At 33.9% G+C, this 20079-nt stretch overlaps 1 protein-coding gene across 2 annotated transcripts in view; it reads left to right on the top strand.

Annotated features, from left to right (window-relative positions):
* Tmtc4 (Transmembrane O-mannosyltransferase targeting cadherins 4) overlaps positions 1 to 20079 on the top strand; it is a 390299-nt gene that overhangs the window by 322952 nt on the left and 47268 nt on the right. For both annotated transcript variants that reach the window (XM_090402208.1, XM_090402207.1), the window contains exon 14: positions 267 to 408. In XM_090402208.1, the coding sequence (XP_090258334.1) occupies positions 267 to 408 (142 nt within the window). The remainder of the gene's footprint in view (positions 1 to 266; positions 409 to 20079) is intronic.

Here is a 20079-nt window from a genome sequence, read left to right as displayed (position 1 = left end):
GTTTTATATTATAATTGCTATGCTATCAAACTAATGTAAAGCCTTGACTAATGTCCCATAAGCACATTTCTTTAATAAAGGAAATTCACTATAACAAACTATTCCTGTAATCCCTATGAGTTTGCTATAGTGAGTGAGAGTCAATTGTATATAAAATTTGATTGTTAGCATTGAAGAAGTAGACAGTCTGTATCTACAATATGGGAAATGCAAATTATTTATTCTCTTGTGTATTGTTTTCCGATGTTATCTGTTGGTTTTATTAGGCCTGACTTTGCTGCAGCATGGATGAATCTTGGAATAGTGCAGTCTAGTTTATCTAAGCTAGAAGAAGCAGAAAAAAGTTACTTAAAGGCTCTTCAGTATCGAAGACGTTATCCAGATTGTTACTATAATTTGGGAAATTTGGTAAGAGACATCCTTTTTTAAAACAAACAAACTGTCATTTTGTTTTGAAAAATGAATAGTTCAGAGATTTAATTCCTCATAATCAGATGGGAGAGGATATCTTGTTGCAGACATTAACCATCAATTTGTAATATAGTCTAAACCAGGGGGTTCTCAACCTGGTTGTGGTTGCAGGTGCATTCGAGATTGGGAAGAGAGTGGCAGACACCGATATTTTTTCTATGGAAATTTATACTTATTATATCATATGATAACAACTAACAAATTAATTAACTGTGAAAGTAGGATAAATACACATATAACATTTATTATACAACTAAATTAAACTATCACAATAAGCAAAACATTTCTCTTTACTCTGGATAAAACAATAGTCTACTTCCCAATCGTTGTTGAATTTATAATGTTGATTTTTATTTGGATTACTCATTTTGGAACAAAATTTTTAAATACAAGAAAACAATTAACACATACTATTTGGATTACAAGACCATAGGTTTTAATACACATATATACAAAAACATCTACTAGTTTTGCTAGCTGTAACTGACTAGCTTTGTCAAGACGAGAAGGTAAAAAACTACTAGTAAATCAAAAAAAAAAGAACAACAAAGGAATGCAGTAACGGTTAACAACAGTTAGACAAAATTGGAAGGCTCGAGTGACATGATACACATGAAGCGTGAAGAGTCAGTTATTGTTACAAAGTCACATTACATAATTTTTGGCATAATGTAGCTCCGCTAAACTTAATGAGTTAATCAGATTTTTCCACATATCCTTTAGAATAATCCCTTGGGTACGATTAAGGTTACATCCTGTTCGTAGGACTACTGCAGCTTCTTTAAAAGTTCGACAACTGTAATCCTCTTCTGTATATGGCATGGAGCTGTTATCCCAATCTATTGCGTAGTTTGAAGTTGAGAAATGATGTGCCAAACCTGAGGTGTCTGTTCTGTTGTGTTTGACATCTCCTACACGTTCCTTCTTTCTAATTTCTAGGCTTCTCAAAGTTTGGCCTATGTAGGATAGTCCACACATGCATGGTATGCTATAAACACCTGCATATTTGAGGAAAGCTACGTTGTCTTTAGGGGATCGTAAAGGCTGTCTAGTGGTACTCGTCGGTTTAAAAACAACTCTGATGTTTTTAAACCGACTAAAATTATGAAGGCTTCATAATTCTAGCTATTTTTGTGGAGACTGAGCCAACATAGGGTAAGACAATGGATGAAACGTACTGAGTTGCTATATGTTGTTGATGGAGAGAACAACTTACTGGAGAGAATTTTATTGATTATGTTTTGAGGATAACCATTCTGTGATAGAGATTTAGATATAAAGGAAAGTTCTGTATGTACGTCTTCTTCTGTGACTATATTTTGGGCTCTGTTTCTTAGCATATGTATAATGTTGCATTTCTGTGTATGGTGATGATTAGAAGAATAATTGAGATACTGTCCAGTATCTGTGGGTTTTCTATATATCGTAAGTTTGATATGTTCATTCTCTTTTCTTTTCACTAGTACATCTAAAAAGGGTAGTTGACGATTGTTTTCCAATTCTAATTTTTAACTTTTCCATTGCTCCTAACCACATCCCAAAAATGGACTTCATTTGTAATATTGAGAAAAGTCTTTAACCTCTCCCAGAGACAATAGCTAGTGAAATTAGATTCCAAAGTACTATCATCCTCTCTACAGCTAAACCACCGAAACGCAATACCACTTCCTCAGATAGGAAGCAATTTGGAACTTAAAAACAAACAAGGACATAATAGTAACTAAAGCAGACAAAGGGAACTCCACAGTTATTATGAACACCAAAGATTATGTTAAGAAGATAAATACTTTACTATCTGATGAGTCCACATATAAAATTTTAGATAAGGATCCAACTATGAAAAACCACAACGAAACCAATCTTCTGATTCGCAATATGGACGGATGGCCTCAGGAATTAAAAGGAAAACTAAAATCTTTACATCCTTGAACACCTTGCCTTTACGGTGCACCCAAAGTACACAAAGATGAAGTTCCACTCCGCCCGATTGTAGATAGCAGATTCTCCCCAACATATCTACTAGCCGAACATCTCGCAAGCCTATTAAAAGAAGAAATCAGAAAATCGGATTCTTATATAAAAAATTCTTAACACTTTGTTGAGAAACTTAAAAATGTCAATTTATCCAACACAGACATTTTGGCAAGTCTTGATGTTACCGGTTTGTTTACTAACGTACCAGTTGAAGTACTAGCTGTACTAGTTAAAAGAAAAGAGAATGAACATATTAAACTTACTATGTATAGAAAACCCACAGATACTGGACAGTATCTCCATTATTCTTCTAATCATTACCATACGCAGAAATGCAGCATTATACATATGCTAAGAAACAGAGCCCGAAATATAGTCACAGAAGAAGAAGACGTACATACAGAACTTTCCCTTATATCTAAATCTCTATCACAGAATGGTTATCCTCAAAACATAATCAGTAAAATTCTCTACAGTAACAACCTCCAACAACAACGTATAGCAACTCAGTACGTTTCATCCATCGTCTTACCCTATGTTGGCTCAGTCTCCACAAAAATAGCTAGAATTCTGAAGCCTTATAACACCAGAGTTGTTTTTAAATCGACGAGTACCACTAGACAGTTTTTACGATCCCCTAAAAACAACGTTGCTTTCTTCAAATATGCAGGTGTTTTTAGCATCCCATGCATGTGGACTATCCTACATAGGCCAAACTTCGAGAAGCCTAGAAATTAGAAAGAAGGAAGATGTAGAAGATGTCAATCGCTACAGAACAGACACCTCAGGTTTGGCACATCATTTCTCCACTTCAAACCATGCAATAGATTGGGATAACAGCTCCATGCCATATATAGAAGAGGATTACAGCTGTCGAACTTTTAAAGAAGTTGCAGTAGTCCTACGAACAGGATGTAACCTTAATCGTAACCAAGGGGTTATATTAAAGGATATGTGGAAAAATCTGATTAACTCATTAAGTTTAGCGGAGCTACATTACGCCAAAAATTATGTAACACAACTTTGTAACAATGACTGACTCTTCACACGTATCATGTCACACGAGCCTTCCAATTTTGTCTAACTGTTGTTAACCATTACTGCATTCCTTTGTTGTTATTTTTTGCTCATCTTGACAATGCTAGTCAGTTACAGCTAGCGAAATTAGTAGACGTTTTTGTATATATATATATATATATATATATATTAAAAGATGTAGTCTTGTAATCCAAATAGTATGTGTTAATCTTAAAAAAAGACCAAATATAACTTTCATCACAAGAAAACAATGTATGGTAAAAGTGTGTCGACAACACCAGTGAAGTTGTGACACATCCATCAAGCACACGGTTGCCAGTAGACTAAATACATAACATATATGCACAAAAATTGGCACTGGTAACACTCATACTCAAAGAACAGAGGAATTAGAAAATGTTCATAATATAACATAAATGTTAAAATTTGTTATGATTTCACTAAATATTATTACTATGGGGGAAAGACTTATATTTTCCAGTTTTAATTTTATTTTTTCCTTATTTAATAATTGACAGTGGGTGCACCCATGGCGCAAAATTAGCTCCGTGGGCACATTTGCAACTGTGGGCATAGGGTTGAGAACCACTGGTCTAAACTGTTTATGTATATGAATACTTTAACTCTTACTTCTTTGCTTGCTAATATATTGTTTTGCTGAAGTTTATATGCTTTTTGTTGGTAGACGATCTAATCTTGAAATTTCTGGTGGTCATTCCTCTCTCAAGATTGCTAATCTTGTAAATAATATGCTTTCACATATATTGTTTTATTCTAATGACTTCAAATTTTATAAGTTAAGGAATCGCTTTCCACAAGGATCTGCCCTAACTCCATTGCTTTTCACTCTACTCCTGTGACATTGCTACCTGTTTCACATTAATTTATATATGCAGATGACATGATTGCAACTCAGAGCACTTCCTTTCAAGTTGCCGATAACACTAACATAGGACTTATCAACACTTAACTACTTCTTTAAACAGTAGCACTCAACCCAATCTGCAGAAAACTGAAGTCACTGTTTTCATTTAAATAACAAGCAATCAATTTACATTCCTAAAGTCCACTTTAGAAATTGCATGGACAATACAATACAATAACTTGGTAAAATACAATACAAAAATCACTTGAGAAAGATTGCTGGCAAATTAAAAATGCACAATAACATCTTTCAGAAACTGGCAGGTTCTTCATGGGGAATGGCAGTACATTATGAACAACAGCTTTGGCATTAATGTATCACACATCAGTATTCTGATCCCCAGTCTTGCTTAACAGCACTCACACCTCACTGATTGATATCCATTTCAAGCAAGCCAAGAGATTTATCTTTGGAACAATAAGATTTATACCAACCTTCCAACGTTTCTCCATTTTCCAGGAAAATGGCTTTAGACATCCTATGGAGTCAAATTATTGAGAACAGTGATTTGAAAATATGAATCCCTTCCAGCTACTCATAGACTGTAATCTAAACAATCTACATAGAGAACTGTTGTGCAAATGTTGCATGAAACCTTTGATAGCACATCAGTCTGAAAACTATAATGGCAAAAACCCACCTCTAACTTGCATGTCACTTTCCCTGATCTAGCTGCCAGAACTAAAGGTTTGACTTTCCAAGATGTTTATAATCTTCACTTAACCAGGTCAGAACAGAAAACTGAAAATCTGATTTTCAGTTTTTTGTTTACATCTGAAAATCTATATTTTTTGAATATGAAAATTTATAGTCAGTTTACATCAGAAAATCTGATGTAAACAGATGCTCCACAAATGGAAATGGACCATCCTGGAGCATTAACCATGTTATTAGCGTGTGTGTGTGTGTGTGTGTGTGTGTGTGTGTGTGTGTGTGTGTGTGTGTGTTCTAATCCTGGTAGTTATGTAGACTTTTTTATTTTTATCTTAAACCTAAAGCTTTATTGTGGATTCAGAACTGCTAAATTATGATGCTTTTTCTATTTTATGTAATTGGTCTATCTGTTTAGGATCTTATCACTTTAGGTGGTATGGTCACTTAAACAGAATGGGCGAGGAAAGATTAGCAAAACAAGTGTTCTCTGCCAAGTTGGTAGGAAAATGATCCAGAGGAAGACCAAGATATAGGTGGATTGATACAGTACAAAGTGCCTTAGATGATAGAAATATAAGATCTGGTAATGTTGGAGTCTTGACAAGTAACAGACTGATTTGGAGGAAAATTGTAGATAGGAAGTTAGTAATGATGTAAATTTTTCATGTAGTACTATCATATCCTGTACACCCCTTGAGGGTATAGGGCAGGAATTTGATGATGATGATGATAAATTCCCCCAGATGTATTTCTGAAAAATCAATCTTCAAAAGCTTTTATGTTGTAATCTTTTATTTATGGTCTTCATGAAAACATACAAAAGCAGGATAAATCCTTGTGATATTCTCCAGGAATAATATTGTTCTTCACCAGGAAAAGAGATACTAATAGCAGAAGGCTCAAAGAATTTAGCCATTTAACCATTTTTTTCTTGAATCACTTGATCATTCAGTGAAATTTGATATCATGTAAGAGTTCAGCAGTCCATAAAATAAAACACGGTGAAACAATAAGTTATGCTCTTGAGCACCCAGTTTATTAGATATTATTATTAGTTATTATTGATGCTACAGTAGTAGTGATTACTGTATGCATCTTTTCCCCATAAAGGGGAAATACTGTGTGTTTTTTTCCTTTATACTACTACTACTACCACTAGTAGTTTTCCATACAGGGAAGGTCATTTTATCCCAGAAGGGATGCCCATTACTTTTATTGTTTGGTGACTGTTGAAAAAATAGTGGCGAAAATTTATCAGTTGCTTTTTGTTTGTTTGTTTGTTTGTTTATAGCTAAACCAGAAACTTTTTAAACTTTTGCATTTTCATGAACTTATATATGCATTTTTATGGAGAACCTATCCATGAGAAGTTGGTCAACCTCTAGTTAATGGACAAGAAAGAACTTGTTCACATTTGAATTTGAAGAGGTTAAATTGTATTTATTGGACTACACACACATGGTGGGGGACTGCTTCACACCCCAGTGGAAGAGATATTATTATTATTTTACGGCATCTCCATGGAGTCTGGAGACTCATCGCAGGAGACCCAAATCACCCATCATGCACACATACATACACTTGAATCCATTCGCCATCAGATGAACGAAGAGGAGGAGAACAAACTTGTTTCTAGGTTTGGAGTTAAACCCTTGAGAGAGGTTCAACTCTGTCATGAGAAATGACAGAGCATGGGGGATTACTGATGTCATTTCTCATGAACAATAGCCATAAATGTATTTATAGAAAATGTAAGCAGTGGAAACCGAAAGCCTGCCTGTGTAAAAGTGAGTGAGTGTATTAGTGCACAAGGGGTCATTAATAAATCTAACTGCCCTTTCCTCTATAAATATAGAATTCACTATTGTTAGAGAGATCTTGAGGTACTACCATCCTAGATATGAGTAATATTTAGCATGGATTTGTGATATAAGGTTAGGAACTGTTTGGAGTTAAAAATGCCTTAAGCTAAAGAGAAAATCAGTTTTTTTTGGATGCAGAGTAGGCAATCAAAGAAAGAGAGAGAGAGAGAGACAGATTTAAGGTTAGAGTAGTTATTCCAGGATGGCAAATCTCATCTGGAATAGAGATTTAGGTATTCTCAATGATAAGACCATGGCAGAGGATACAAACTTATTGATTTTGCTGTTCAAAATAATTAGCAATTACTAATACTTTATATCCTCATAAACCATCAAGAAAGTGGACATGGACTTCACCTAATGGAAATTGTTCGGACACCACATAAGGCATCAGTTAACCTTCCTAAGACTAGATCTTTCCCAGGAGCTGATATTGCCAGTGACCTCAACATGGTCATTGCTACCTTGAATCTAAAATTAAAACAAATAAAACATAACCAAAAACAAAGAAAAAGATGTTGAGAAGTTGGAATCACCTCATATTAGAGAACAGTATAAATCCCCCATTACTAATTCCTTGAATATCTTCCTCGAAGAATTCAGAAGTATTGAAAATGAATGCAAACTATTTTTGAAATCAATTTTAGAAGCCACTGACACCATAAGAGGAAAATCTAACAGGATCATCAAATCCTGGATCACAGCAGACATTTTACAACTATGTGATCAAAGGAGAATCTTAAAATCCATTATAAACAAGGATAATAACAGCAAGGAAAAATATAAAGAACTAAACAAAATAATATTTTTTTAAATAACGAAACCTGTGGTGCGTTCATAATTAGAAGAAACACACGTATAAACCACAGTGAAAATTATTTAATTGTAAATATTTCATCCTAAGTATCTTAGGACATCATCAGTACAGTATTTAAACAAAAATTAGGAATAACATACAGTTAGGGCGCATGATTACAATAGAATCTCATGAAAACATGCATAACGTGCTAAAGTAGTACAAAAAAAAAAAAAAAACACGTTAATTATTTAACACAGTTTTGTATGATAATTTCCCATACTTTAGGAATAGTAAGAATGTCGTTGCGGTTTAGGTTTGGTCTGTGTAGTAGGGCTTCAGAACTTTATTTGTATAAACGTTCATGTTTAAATAAAGATCTATGTAAAAGTTTAGCCTTTTCCCAATGGATCCTATGGTTTGGATTTTCAATTCCGTGTTGAGAGAGGCCAGATTTCTGCGGTTTAAGATTTGCGATTTCACCAAAGTGTTTCCTATATTTAGACTTTATACATAATATAGAAAGAAACATCAAGCATCTCTCCAGCATTGAAGCCAACAAACTTCATTTCGAAGTAGCTAAAGTGATCTACAATGCCAAACCTTCAGAATTAAATATCCCACCGTCAGAAATGAAAGCTATTATTTCCTTAAAACGTAACAAAAATTTAATCATTACTAGAGCTGATAAAGGAAATATCACTGTGGTTCTTGATACCAATTCATATGACCGAAAAATTAATTTACTTCTTCGAGATCGTAATACTTACTCCAAATTGGATTTTGATCCTACGAATCGTCAACTCATAAAATTAAATAAGCTACTTAATGAAACTTCCTCCTTAGATGAAGAAACAATCAAAAAACTTAAGACATACCATGCAAGACCTCCTAGAATTTTTGGCTTACCTAAGCTACACAAAAGTAATGTTCCACTTAGACCTGTCGTAGACTGTATCGGCTGTCCAACGTACAAGTTATCAAGATTCTTATCTAACCTTCTCCGCCCTCACATAGGCCACTCAGTCTCTGCAATCAAGAATTCTACTGAGTTTCACACAAAAATTAAAGACATTCAACTATCAAAAACTGACTTGTTAATCAGCTTCGACATTGTCTCCCTCATCACTAACATTCCCCATAAAGAAACAATAGAATTACTAACTCAAAAATTTCCGTCTGATATAGTTGAATTGTTCAAGTTTGTTATTGCATCAGGTTACTTCACCTGGAAAGGTCAAATTTACAAGCAAGAGGAAGGAACAGCAATGGGATCTCCTTTATCACCAAACCTAGCAAATTTGTTTCTAGAACACCTTGAGGAAAAAATATTCACTTTTGAACCCAAACCAAAAATTTGGCTAAGATATGTCGATGACGTATTTGCAGTATGGAATCATCCCGAACCTGAATTACAACTGTTTCTAGATAAAATTAACCTTCTTCATCATCGCATCAACTTTACGTTAGAAAAAGAATCTCCACAGGGTATCTCTTTTTTGGATTTACACATCAAAAGAAAAGAAGACTGTTCCATCGCCACTTCCGTCTTTCGCAAGCCTACATTCTCAGGTCGCTACATTCACAATTCTTCTGCTCATCATCCATCTCAGAAATCTGGCATTATTAAATCACTAGTTTCCAGAGCACACAAATTCTGCTCCTCTGAAGAATTTTTAAACCAGGAATTAGAAGTTATCAAAAATACAGCCATCCTAAATGGATATAATCCCAAAACAATTCAAAAAATCATCAGGCACTTCTGCATACATCAAACCAGACAGGAAGAAGTGCATAGGATTCCCATACCTTACGTTAAAGGCATCTCAGAACGTCTTTCTAAAATTATGAAGAAATACAATTTTGCCACTACTTACAAACCTATCAACCAAATTTACAACTTATTACCTTCTCCTAAGGACAAATTCTCACCTTTGATGTTACCTGGTGTTTATGAGATTCCATGCTCATGCAAATTATTTTACTTTGGACAGACAGGTAGGTCTGTTCAGAAATGCATCTCGGAACATCAAGACCACATTCGTCTTTTTAAACCGCAAAAATCTGGCCTCTCTCAACACGGAATTGAAAATCCAAACCATAGGATCCATTGGGAAAAGGCTAAACTTTTACATAGATCTTTATTTAAACATGAACGTTTATACAAAGAAAGTTCTGAAGCCCTACTACACAGACCAAACCTAAACCGCAACGACATTCTTACTATTCCTAAAGTATGGGAAATTATCATACAAAACTGTGTTAAAATAATTAACGTGTTTTTTTTTTTTTTTTTTTTTTTTTTTTTTTTTTTTTTTTTTGTACTACTTTAGCACGTTATGCACGTTTTCATGAGATTCTATTGTAATCATGTGCTAACTGTATGTTATTCCTAATTTTTGTTTAAATACTGTACTGATGATGTCCTAAGATACTTAGGATGAAATATTTACAATTAAATAATTTTCACTGTGGTTTATACGTGTGTTTCTTCTAATTATAAAACAAAATAATAAGAAATGTTAATTAGATCCAATGACTATATAGCTACAAAGACATTCCATAAACCCACACATGTTGGGAACTATCTACACTTTATCTCATATCATCCATACTCCATTAAAAAATCAGTAATAAAAAAAAATCAACATACATTTTCAAACACCAAAATTATCCTATGCAATTAATAAAATTAATTGCATAGGATAATTATTAATAAATTAACAAACCAAACAGTCAAAAATCGATTAACCATTCCTATAACCTAAGAAAAATTTCCAATGCATAAAATAATAAAAGTACCATATATCTAAAATACTTATAAAGTGTTGAAATATATTTTTAAGCACACACACACTATAAATTAGTTTTCACTACCAATCACAAACTAGCTACTCTTTTAAAACCCACCAAATTTCACTCATACAGACAAATATTGGAATACCACAATGTGGTATACAAATTTCCTTGTCAACACAAGTGCAAAGTCACTTGCTCAGCTCGACGATCAGATTGCTGTGGTTGTGGATGCAGTAACATTTTCACAACTGTAATGTATCCATTCCTGAATATCTAAGCAGTAAGAAGAGCAAAAACTAAAATAATAAAAAATCAAATACCAGTAAAACTGAAATTGCAATCCATGCATTCGAACAGAGCCACATTCCCCAGATTGAAAAAATCTACCATGTTAAGAATTTCAGAAACCATAGCTATAAGATGTGACAGCAATTCCATAAACATCCATCACCCCTACATAGTCTCAGAGAATTGGAAGCTCCTCTGTATTCAATTAAATCTGAGATTTCTGCTAATGAGCAACTGCTAAAAAAATTCCATACAACCGTACATGTTAACTCAGCACAAACTTTACCTTTCATTATTTTCCCTCACTCCTCTGAAGACGACTCCCACTCGAAACAGCCCATACACCATAATTTTTATAATTTTTTTTTTGTCCATTATGTCACACAGTATATATTCCACTGTTTCTTTGCTTATTTTTAAACTTTCCTTATATTTTTATCTTTATTTGATTCCCTTCTGGTAAAAAAAAAATCCATGTTTTTTAATCTACTTTTAAATTTCTCTTGTAAATTATTATTCTTGTGAGTTTGATTCCTCTTGTAGTTTATTATCCTTTTGAGAGTTTGGTTTATATCTACCAACATTTAAATTATGTCCCAAATTTTTTTTAAATTAACAAATCAAGGATGTGAATATCTTCGCCAAGGTGTCTAAAAACATCTTTCATATTACAACTTTTTTTATATATGGCTGAATATATATCATTTAAGTTTTAATATTTAATCGCAGGAATAACCAGTGCTTCTATACCTTAGGAATATAGGAAAATTTGCTATATTGTATTCATGTGAAATAAAATTAAAATAGCTAAAACGAATTGGATTTTGAATGAATATGAAAAGATTGAAGAAGAACTGCAAAGAAGCAACCCTAGAAGTGCTTTCAAGGTGATAAGTAGATTAACAAAACCCTTCACTAATTTTGATTGGTCAGTTGAGGATGAAAATGGTAGCTTTTGATTGGAAAGGATGAAATCTTGCAGCATTGGCATGATTACTCAGCCAACCTTTCCTCGGAAGACAGTAGCCTTAATAATCAAAACCTTGAAGACATAATACAAATGGATGAAGGAGACTTTCCTATTTTATGAGAAGTAGAAGCAGCAGTTAATTCTTTGAAGAGGGGGGAAATCACAGGAATAGATGGAATAACATCAGAACTACTGAAAGCAGTGGGAGAGCCTATCACAGATGCCCTACTCGAAATTTGTCAAGATGTGTGGAACAATGAACCATGGCCTAAATATTTGTACACTTTTGTTCTGATTCCTATTCCTAAAAAAAGGGAATAGTACAAAATGTAGCAATTAAAGAACCGTCAGTCTAATTAGTCATCCAACCAAAATTTTCCTAAAATTCTTACCCTCTAGGATTGAGAGGAAAATAGAAGGTATACTTTCAAAGAACCAAGCAGGATTCCATAAAAAACAAGACTACAATAGATCACTTATTTACAATACATTTCATTGGAGAAAAATATATTGAACATTATAAAATACTGTGTCACAATTTTAGAAATATATAGAAAGCCTTTAATTCAGTATGGCATGAGGCATTGTGGAGAATATTGAACCAGTATGAAATAGATAATCAAATAGTGTGCATAATTAAAACTCTTTACCATTCCTCAGAAATGTTAATAAAAATCAGTGGTAATTATAGCAAGCCTTTCAAATAGAAAGAGGTGTGTGTCAAGGCTGCATACTTTTACTGATGCTTTTTAACCTGTATTTGGAATATATAATAGACTTGGCCTTGGAAAACAGTGGTATTGGAATTCCAATTATTGAAAGTTTTTCCACTTGGTTATATTATAAATTAATGATGCCAAGAAATTATATTCTTGATTTTATCCTTTATTCAAGTGTAAGGAAACAAAGTTTGCTCATGTAGTAACTTCATGACTGGGCAACTTGCATATAGAGGCTAATGACTTCACATCACTTGCCTTAGTATCCCTTACAGACATGCATCCCAAAATTCAACAAGACCTCAATAAAGGTCAAAACCAGTCTGGATAGTGGCCCTTTCCTATAATGTATAGCATTATACATGTCTGAAAGAATATGCACATTGCATTATGGGGATACTAAGGCAATTGATGCCAAGTCATTAGCCTCTGCATACAAGTTATTTCATGTGCAAACTTTGTTTGCTTACACTCGAATAAAGGATGAAAAGAATATAATTTCTTAACGTCTTTAATTTGGAATTACAGTTGGTGGCAAAAAAAATCAAAAATTTCAGATTCGCCTATGACATTGACCTAATAGCAGAGAATGAACATCAGTTACAAAAAAAAATTAATAGACAGAGTTTCTAAGGCACTTAGTGATTATGGATTAAAGATGATTAGCGTTCACAAATTAAAAACGGTTTCAGGTAATAAGCCTATGAAAATTTTTGTTAATGATGAAAAATTTAAGACGTAGAAAGATTTTCATACTTGGAAAGCACACAACACAGATATGGCTGAACTAAATATGATTAAAACAGGCATTACTAAAGCAACTATTGCCCTTCAGAGGTTACAGTTACTTTGGAAGGACAATAAAATACTGTTAGCTACAAGACTCTCATCGACACCCTTGTTAACTCTGTCTTATTATATGGATGTGAGAGTTTGACATTGCTAAAGGAAGATAAGAAAAGTATTGGCCTTTTAGATGAAATGCTACAGAAAACTTTTGAAAGATACCATATGCTACACACATGTAACAAATGAAGAGGTTAGAGAAGGAAGATCTGTTTCATTGCTAGAACACAAAAAAAATCATCACTAAAATACGTCGGAAACAGCTCCGGTGGCTAGATCAGATAGTTGACCTCAAATCGCACTAGACCTTGACTTCTGGTAAAAATTACTAGGAGCAATCTAGAATCACCTGGATAGAAAACATTAGAATATGGACTAATTCTTCATTCTCCATCTTAAGGAGATCCCAAAATAGAAACACCTGGAGGACTGTCACCTTTATAGTGCCCAATAGTTTACATAGACTATGGGTGAAGAAGAAAGATAAACTGGAAGAAAAGGGTTTCTTTTGTGGGAAATAAAGTAAGATTTATATATATATATATATATATATATATATATATATATATATATAGAAGGTAGAGAGTAACAAAGAGAACAGGGGCTTTTTTAGGTCCCCAGCATAGTTAAGGAGATAAGAAGAGTTAAGAAGATAAGGAGCTATTCACCATTACTAAAAGTGAGTGTCCTGTCAGAAAGCCCCTCTATCTGAGGCAACTGGTTGTAGTTGGAGGAGACCTCCCACTGATATTACTGGCCCTTTTTTGTTTTTATTCTGGTATGCTTTTCTTCCTGTATTCTTTGCTTTACTTCTTCTTAGTCTTTTTTTACCAGCCTATCTTCCAGACCATTAGGAGCTAACCTTGCTGCCATGTTTGTCATCACAAAGTATTCCCAAACAACTACACCTTCAGTTCTTCAGAGAGAGAGAGAGAAGGAGGGAGATCTAAATGAGCAGTGTATCCCATACCAGGAGGTGATGAGACAGTATACCACAAAAGTTGCAACATCCAGTAGTAAACCTTATGCTGAGAAGGTAAATGTAAAGAAAGTGCCAGTAGTGATATATGTCAATCCTGCCTTCTCGCAAGTCTATCTCTAAAAGGAATGATTTGCTTGCTATCTCATTAGAGTGCATAAAAGAAAAAATTCAACATGGACTCACTCCAGAGGACATGCCAAAAAATGGTCCCATTGCATTGATAATCCACTAATTAAAAACAATAATGGAATATACTTCACAGAGGATTAAAGACATGCCTCCAGACCCTTTAATATATCACCCTCCTCCCCTCCAGAAGAACATAAAACAATTTATGTATCTAGTAACAACCAGAAGGAACCATGGATCCAATATAAATCTTTCATCTGCAGATACACCATAACAACGAACCTATAGTACCCTAGAGAGAGTCCAATTTGTTAATGTCCTTTTTCTTATTTATCCTGATAAATAAGAAAAAATGGACACTGGCCATCCACAATTTAAAATAAATAAATAAATAAATAAATAAAAATTCAAGATTATTGAACAAAAACTGCCAAACATACGAAGAGTGGGATACCATCAAAAAGAAATAATGAAAACATTTGTACAATGGAATTGCCATGGACTCTATTAAAGCATCGATAACATCAAGGTTCTCTGGCAGGATTATGAACCAATATGCTTCTGCCTGCAAAAAACATACTTGAAGCCAAACGATGATCCAGCATTATGAAATGTAATAATTTGTAAGGACAGTGGGAGTCACCATCATTGTAAGCAACTATACCCAATTCCTTCAAGTCCCACTTAATATTGGTGTAGAAGCAGTTGCTGTCTGATGCTCAGTCAGAACCCTAACCTTCCTTCTGCTGTGGATAACTCACAAGATGACCTTGATGATGTAGTAGTGCAGTAACCCCCCCCCCTTACTTCTGATGGAGCATTTAAATAGACACACCACTCTATGGGGTATCACCCAAATAAACATCAGAAGAAGAATTGTTGAGCACATGCTCAACAGCAATAATTCCTTCCTTTTAAACACAGGATGCAACACCTTCTTCAGTGTGCCTAACTTAATCATGATGGAGATTTAATGATGCTAATGGAGTACTGACAGTGCTAAGAAAGGATTAAAAACTAATTTTAATGCTTTCAGTATTTCATCTCAGTCACTGAGACATCTGCAGGGAGTACAAATAACACTTGTCTCAGTGACTGGAGACAAAATATTGGAAGCATTAAAATTAGTTTTTAATCCTTTCCTAGTGCTGTCAATTTTAATATTTTAATATTTTTATTGTCCAAATATATGCACCTTCTTCTGATTACCCAGATGAAGATATAGAATGTTTCTATGAAGACATTCAAAATGCATTAAACAACGCTAAATCAGATGACATAACTATTGTTATGGGAGATCTAAATGCCAAAGTAGGCTCAGAAAAGATCTCTTCCTGCATGGGAAACCAAGGCCTGGGACATAGAAATCCAAGAGGAGAAAGATTAATACAGTTCTGTGAAGAAAACAATCTGGTAATAGCAAATACTTTAGTTGGCCACCTTCCTAGAAGACTTTACACATGGAAAAGTCCTGGAGACAGCTGTAGGAACCAGATTGACTATATAATGATTAAAAAAAAGATTCCGGAATAACATCTTACAAGCCAAAACATACCCAGGGGCTGATATTGGATCAGACCACAACCCTGTGGTCATTAAAGCAGCAATAAAATTAAAGAAAACAATGAAACCTCTAAGCATGGAAAAATATGATCAATCTTGGCTCCCTTAAAAAATCAAGATACAAGATAAATTTTTAAAGGAACTGGCACAATCCACTGCTGTTAATGTTCCTGATCCCACCAAGTATCCTTACCCTAAAGATAAGATTGAGAATAGATGGCAGAAATTTAAAGAGGGCATAAAAAAGGTAGTAAAACAAACAATTCCCAAATTTTAGAAGAAAATTAGTAAACCCTGGATGAATGACAAGATACTGAAAATGATAGAGGAAAGAAAGAAACACAAAATTTATCCTGAATACAAGAACTTAAACAAGGAGATCAGGAAAGAATGTAGGATATTGCAAAAGAACTGTGACTCAACAACAAATGCAAGGAAATTGAACTTCTGGACAAAAAGCACAAAACCAGAGAACTTAATGAAAAAGTTAGGGAGTTAACTAACAAATCTTGCAAAAGGGTAGGCTCTCATTGCATTGAAGATACCGGTGAAAACATCCTAATGGAGAAAGACAAAATAAGAGATAGATGAGTAGAGTATTCAAAGGAACTCTACAATCATGATAGAATAGATAAGCCAATGCAAGAAGATTTAGAAGGGCCCGCTATTCTTACCTGGGAAGTAACAAATGCCATTAGGAAACTGAAACCAGGAATTGATGGAATTATGGCAGAATATCTAATAGCTTTAGATGATAAGGCTATAAGATCACTGACTGACATATGTAACAAAATATACGAAACTGGACACCTACCAAAAGACTTTAAGCACTCAACGTTCCTACCAATACCTAAAAAATCAAAGACAATGAAATGTTGAAGAGTAGAGAACAATCAGTCAGATAGCAAAAGTTATGTTATATATAATCCTAGAAAGAAATAAACATAAACACAAAATGGAAATTAATGAAACACAATCTGGTTTCAAGGAAAATAAAGGAACTAGAGGACTCTTCAACATTAGAACTATTATAGAAAGATATCTGGAGAAACAGAAAGAAGTCTACTTATGTTTTATTGGCTACACAAAAGCCTTTGACAATATACAACATGAACAACTAATCAAATGCATCAGAAATTTAGGAGTAGATGGTAAAGATACCAGATTACTGATAAATGTATGTTGGGAGCAAACTGCCTCAATAAAAATATAAGGAGAAATCTCGGAGGAATTCCCTGTAAAGAAGGGTGTCAGACAAGGCTGTGTTCTTTCTCCTATATTATTTAATGTCTGTACTGAAAATATCTTCCAGCAATTAGAAGAATTTAAAGGAGTCAGCATAGAAAGCAGGAATATAAAGAACTTAAGATATGCAGATGATACAGTACTCTAATATTTTGCTGCTGTCTTTAATGCGTTATTTTATTATCTTTACTATTCTACACGTTTTTTCTATATATTTTCCTTTCTTACTCTGCCTATATTAGTAATATCTTTTTATCTTTATACTAATTATTAATTTATTTTTATTTTAAGTGTCTTTATTTTTTTCTCTATACCTTATATATTATTATTCTTATTAGCGAATTCTTTATAGATTTACTCTAATGCGTTTTTTCTCTCTGATTCTTTCTTGCTTATATTATTACGTACTATGTTTATCTACCCTTTGCACTACGAGTCTTATGCTTGAGATACTAGAAAATTTATTTAATATAGACTGCACCACTAATATCATTTAATTAGCATAAAACTCAATAATACAGCTGGAAGATTTCTCTCTCTAACACAAATTCCTTCAATAAAACTTTACACAAACAGTCGTGGTCTATTCTTTTACTTAACTTTATGCTTCGGCTATATCACTTAGTTTCCCGCTCACAAGTACGATTTATTTTAATACTAATTAACTTCTTTAACTCACAATCTTATTTACTCTCCACTTACAAATTCAACTTATTGAACTTCTAGTTTACTTGTAAAGAGGTTAGCTAACTCTTTGTTAAGTTAGCTTTACAAATTTTATATCAACTTCCAGTATGCCAATCGATTCTCTTAATGGCAATTCTTACTATTATTGAACAATCTTTTAACATCTCTTAAAAGTCCATCTACAACCTACTATGAGATGGAATATACAAAAGGTTTTAACTTACAAAAGACTCTGCATTGCACATTCAGTCAAAAGTCTTTCACTACAGTCTTATGGCATTTCTTTCATTCTCGGATCTTGAGCTTCCTCAGGAATGTCTGTCTTCAGTAATATATCTCAACAGGAAAATAGTGGGCTGTGAACTACGACCGGCAAAAGGTTGTTCTCCCACGGCGAAAAAGAAAATCTTCCAAGTGAAGCTGCTTCGGGTAATTTACATCGCCTTTTCTCCTCTGATTTGGCTCGTCGAAAATGCCTGGACGACTGGCTCTTTTTTCTGCCATCTCCAATAGCTTGAACTCCTGCCTCTAAGAAACTGTAATTGCTGCCAACTGTCTCTTTTGACTCCCAAATGGGATCCCTATCTCTTCTCGGCGACTGGAAGCTCTTCCAAAAACGGAAACTGCCACCAACTCTCTGCTTCAGTAATTTACATTGGCTTTTCTCCTCTGGCTGAAATGCCTGGACGACTGGAAGCATTCTGGTGGCGACTGGAACTTGGCTCTTGCGACTTCTGGATCCGGGAAGTTCTCTATGCTTGGCTCTGTCCCTTTTTATTATCCTTTTCTGAGACCTCGCACAAAGTTTGTAACACCCGAAGAATTTGGCATGATTCTTTCATCTTAAGTTCGTCCTGCTTTCTTTTGATTGTAAGTTGCCGGCCATCGGAAAGTTGTTTGAACCTTTCTGACTGACTTTGGAGGTGTTTACGTGCAGAGCTTGTAAGCCTTTCACATACACACAAAAATTTCATAAACAACCTTTCTTATGCTGCCATGTAGAGCTATTACATAAAGTTCTTGTGGCAAAACATTGCCTTGTTTTTTAACACTCTGAAATATTCTTATTAAAGGAGTATATACTATTAATTTCTAAAGGGCTATTTACAAAAACATCTAATACAAAATATACAGAGACAAACAAGGTTATTTTTACAACATTCTCATGGGACTTGACCTATGTAAAAATTAATGTAAAGCGCTTTGATAATTTTTAAGCTACATCAAGTTTTTACAGTACTGCTAGCTGAAAATAAAAAAGATCTTCAAAACCTACTGGAAGAGACGCTGAAGCTAAGTGAAAAATATGGACTTAATTTCGTCTTCAAAAAACCAAAAACATGCTGGTAGAGAAAAAGGGAAAATACCCGATATAAATATTAAGATCAGAGGAAATACTTTAGATCAAGTAGAGAGTTATGTATACAGGTAACCCACGTATAACGTGGACGTTAGGTTCCATAGAAATGCCGCATTATATAAATCACGTTATGCGAGACTCGGATCACATAGCTAAAGTAGGGTTTGTTCTAAAATTGTTTTTTATTTTTTTTAATTATATAAACAACAGTGATATAATCAACAAAAAATATTTTTATTTAATTCAGGTAAGAAAACATATAAACTATGAAACAAATGCATAGTATAAACTTATAAAAATTACAAATTGTACGAAAACCTCATTGCACATACGAGTAATGCATAAATGTTTTAGACAAAACATTTATGCATTATGTGCAATGAGTAATATATGCATCATTGCATACTTCAACTAGTTTAGTTATCAAGAAGTCAGTAATAAGACCTTGCTTTCCACTATGCTGCAGTTTTTTTTTTTTTAAGTTCATAATATGGAGCTAAACAAATATCCAATATTTCGTAAATTTTCCAGAGCACTCCATTGAGAGATCATTATCCATAAAATAACTTTCTTGCCAAGTCCAATTCCTTCTGCTAATTTCTTTAAACTGAATTCTTAACGGATTCATCACAATCAGAATCTTCAGAAGAACCTTCCCTGCCAATTGGTTCGACGTCATCTATTAATTGTACCAGTTCCTCCTCATTTAAATCTATTTCCCATCAATTAATTCACTAATTTCATTTTCAACTATATCACAAAAGCTTTCTA

This window comes from Typopeltis vanoorti, chromosome 12 (assembly GCF_054136105.1).
Source record: "Typopeltis vanoorti isolate ZY-2024b chromosome 12, IOZ_Tvanoo_1.0, whole genome shotgun sequence".
Lineage (NCBI taxonomy): Eukaryota > Metazoa > Arthropoda > Arachnida > Uropygi > Thelyphonidae > Typopeltis > Typopeltis vanoorti.
Note: the sequence above shows the minus strand (reverse complement) of the source record. Positions and strands in the feature narration are given on the sequence as shown.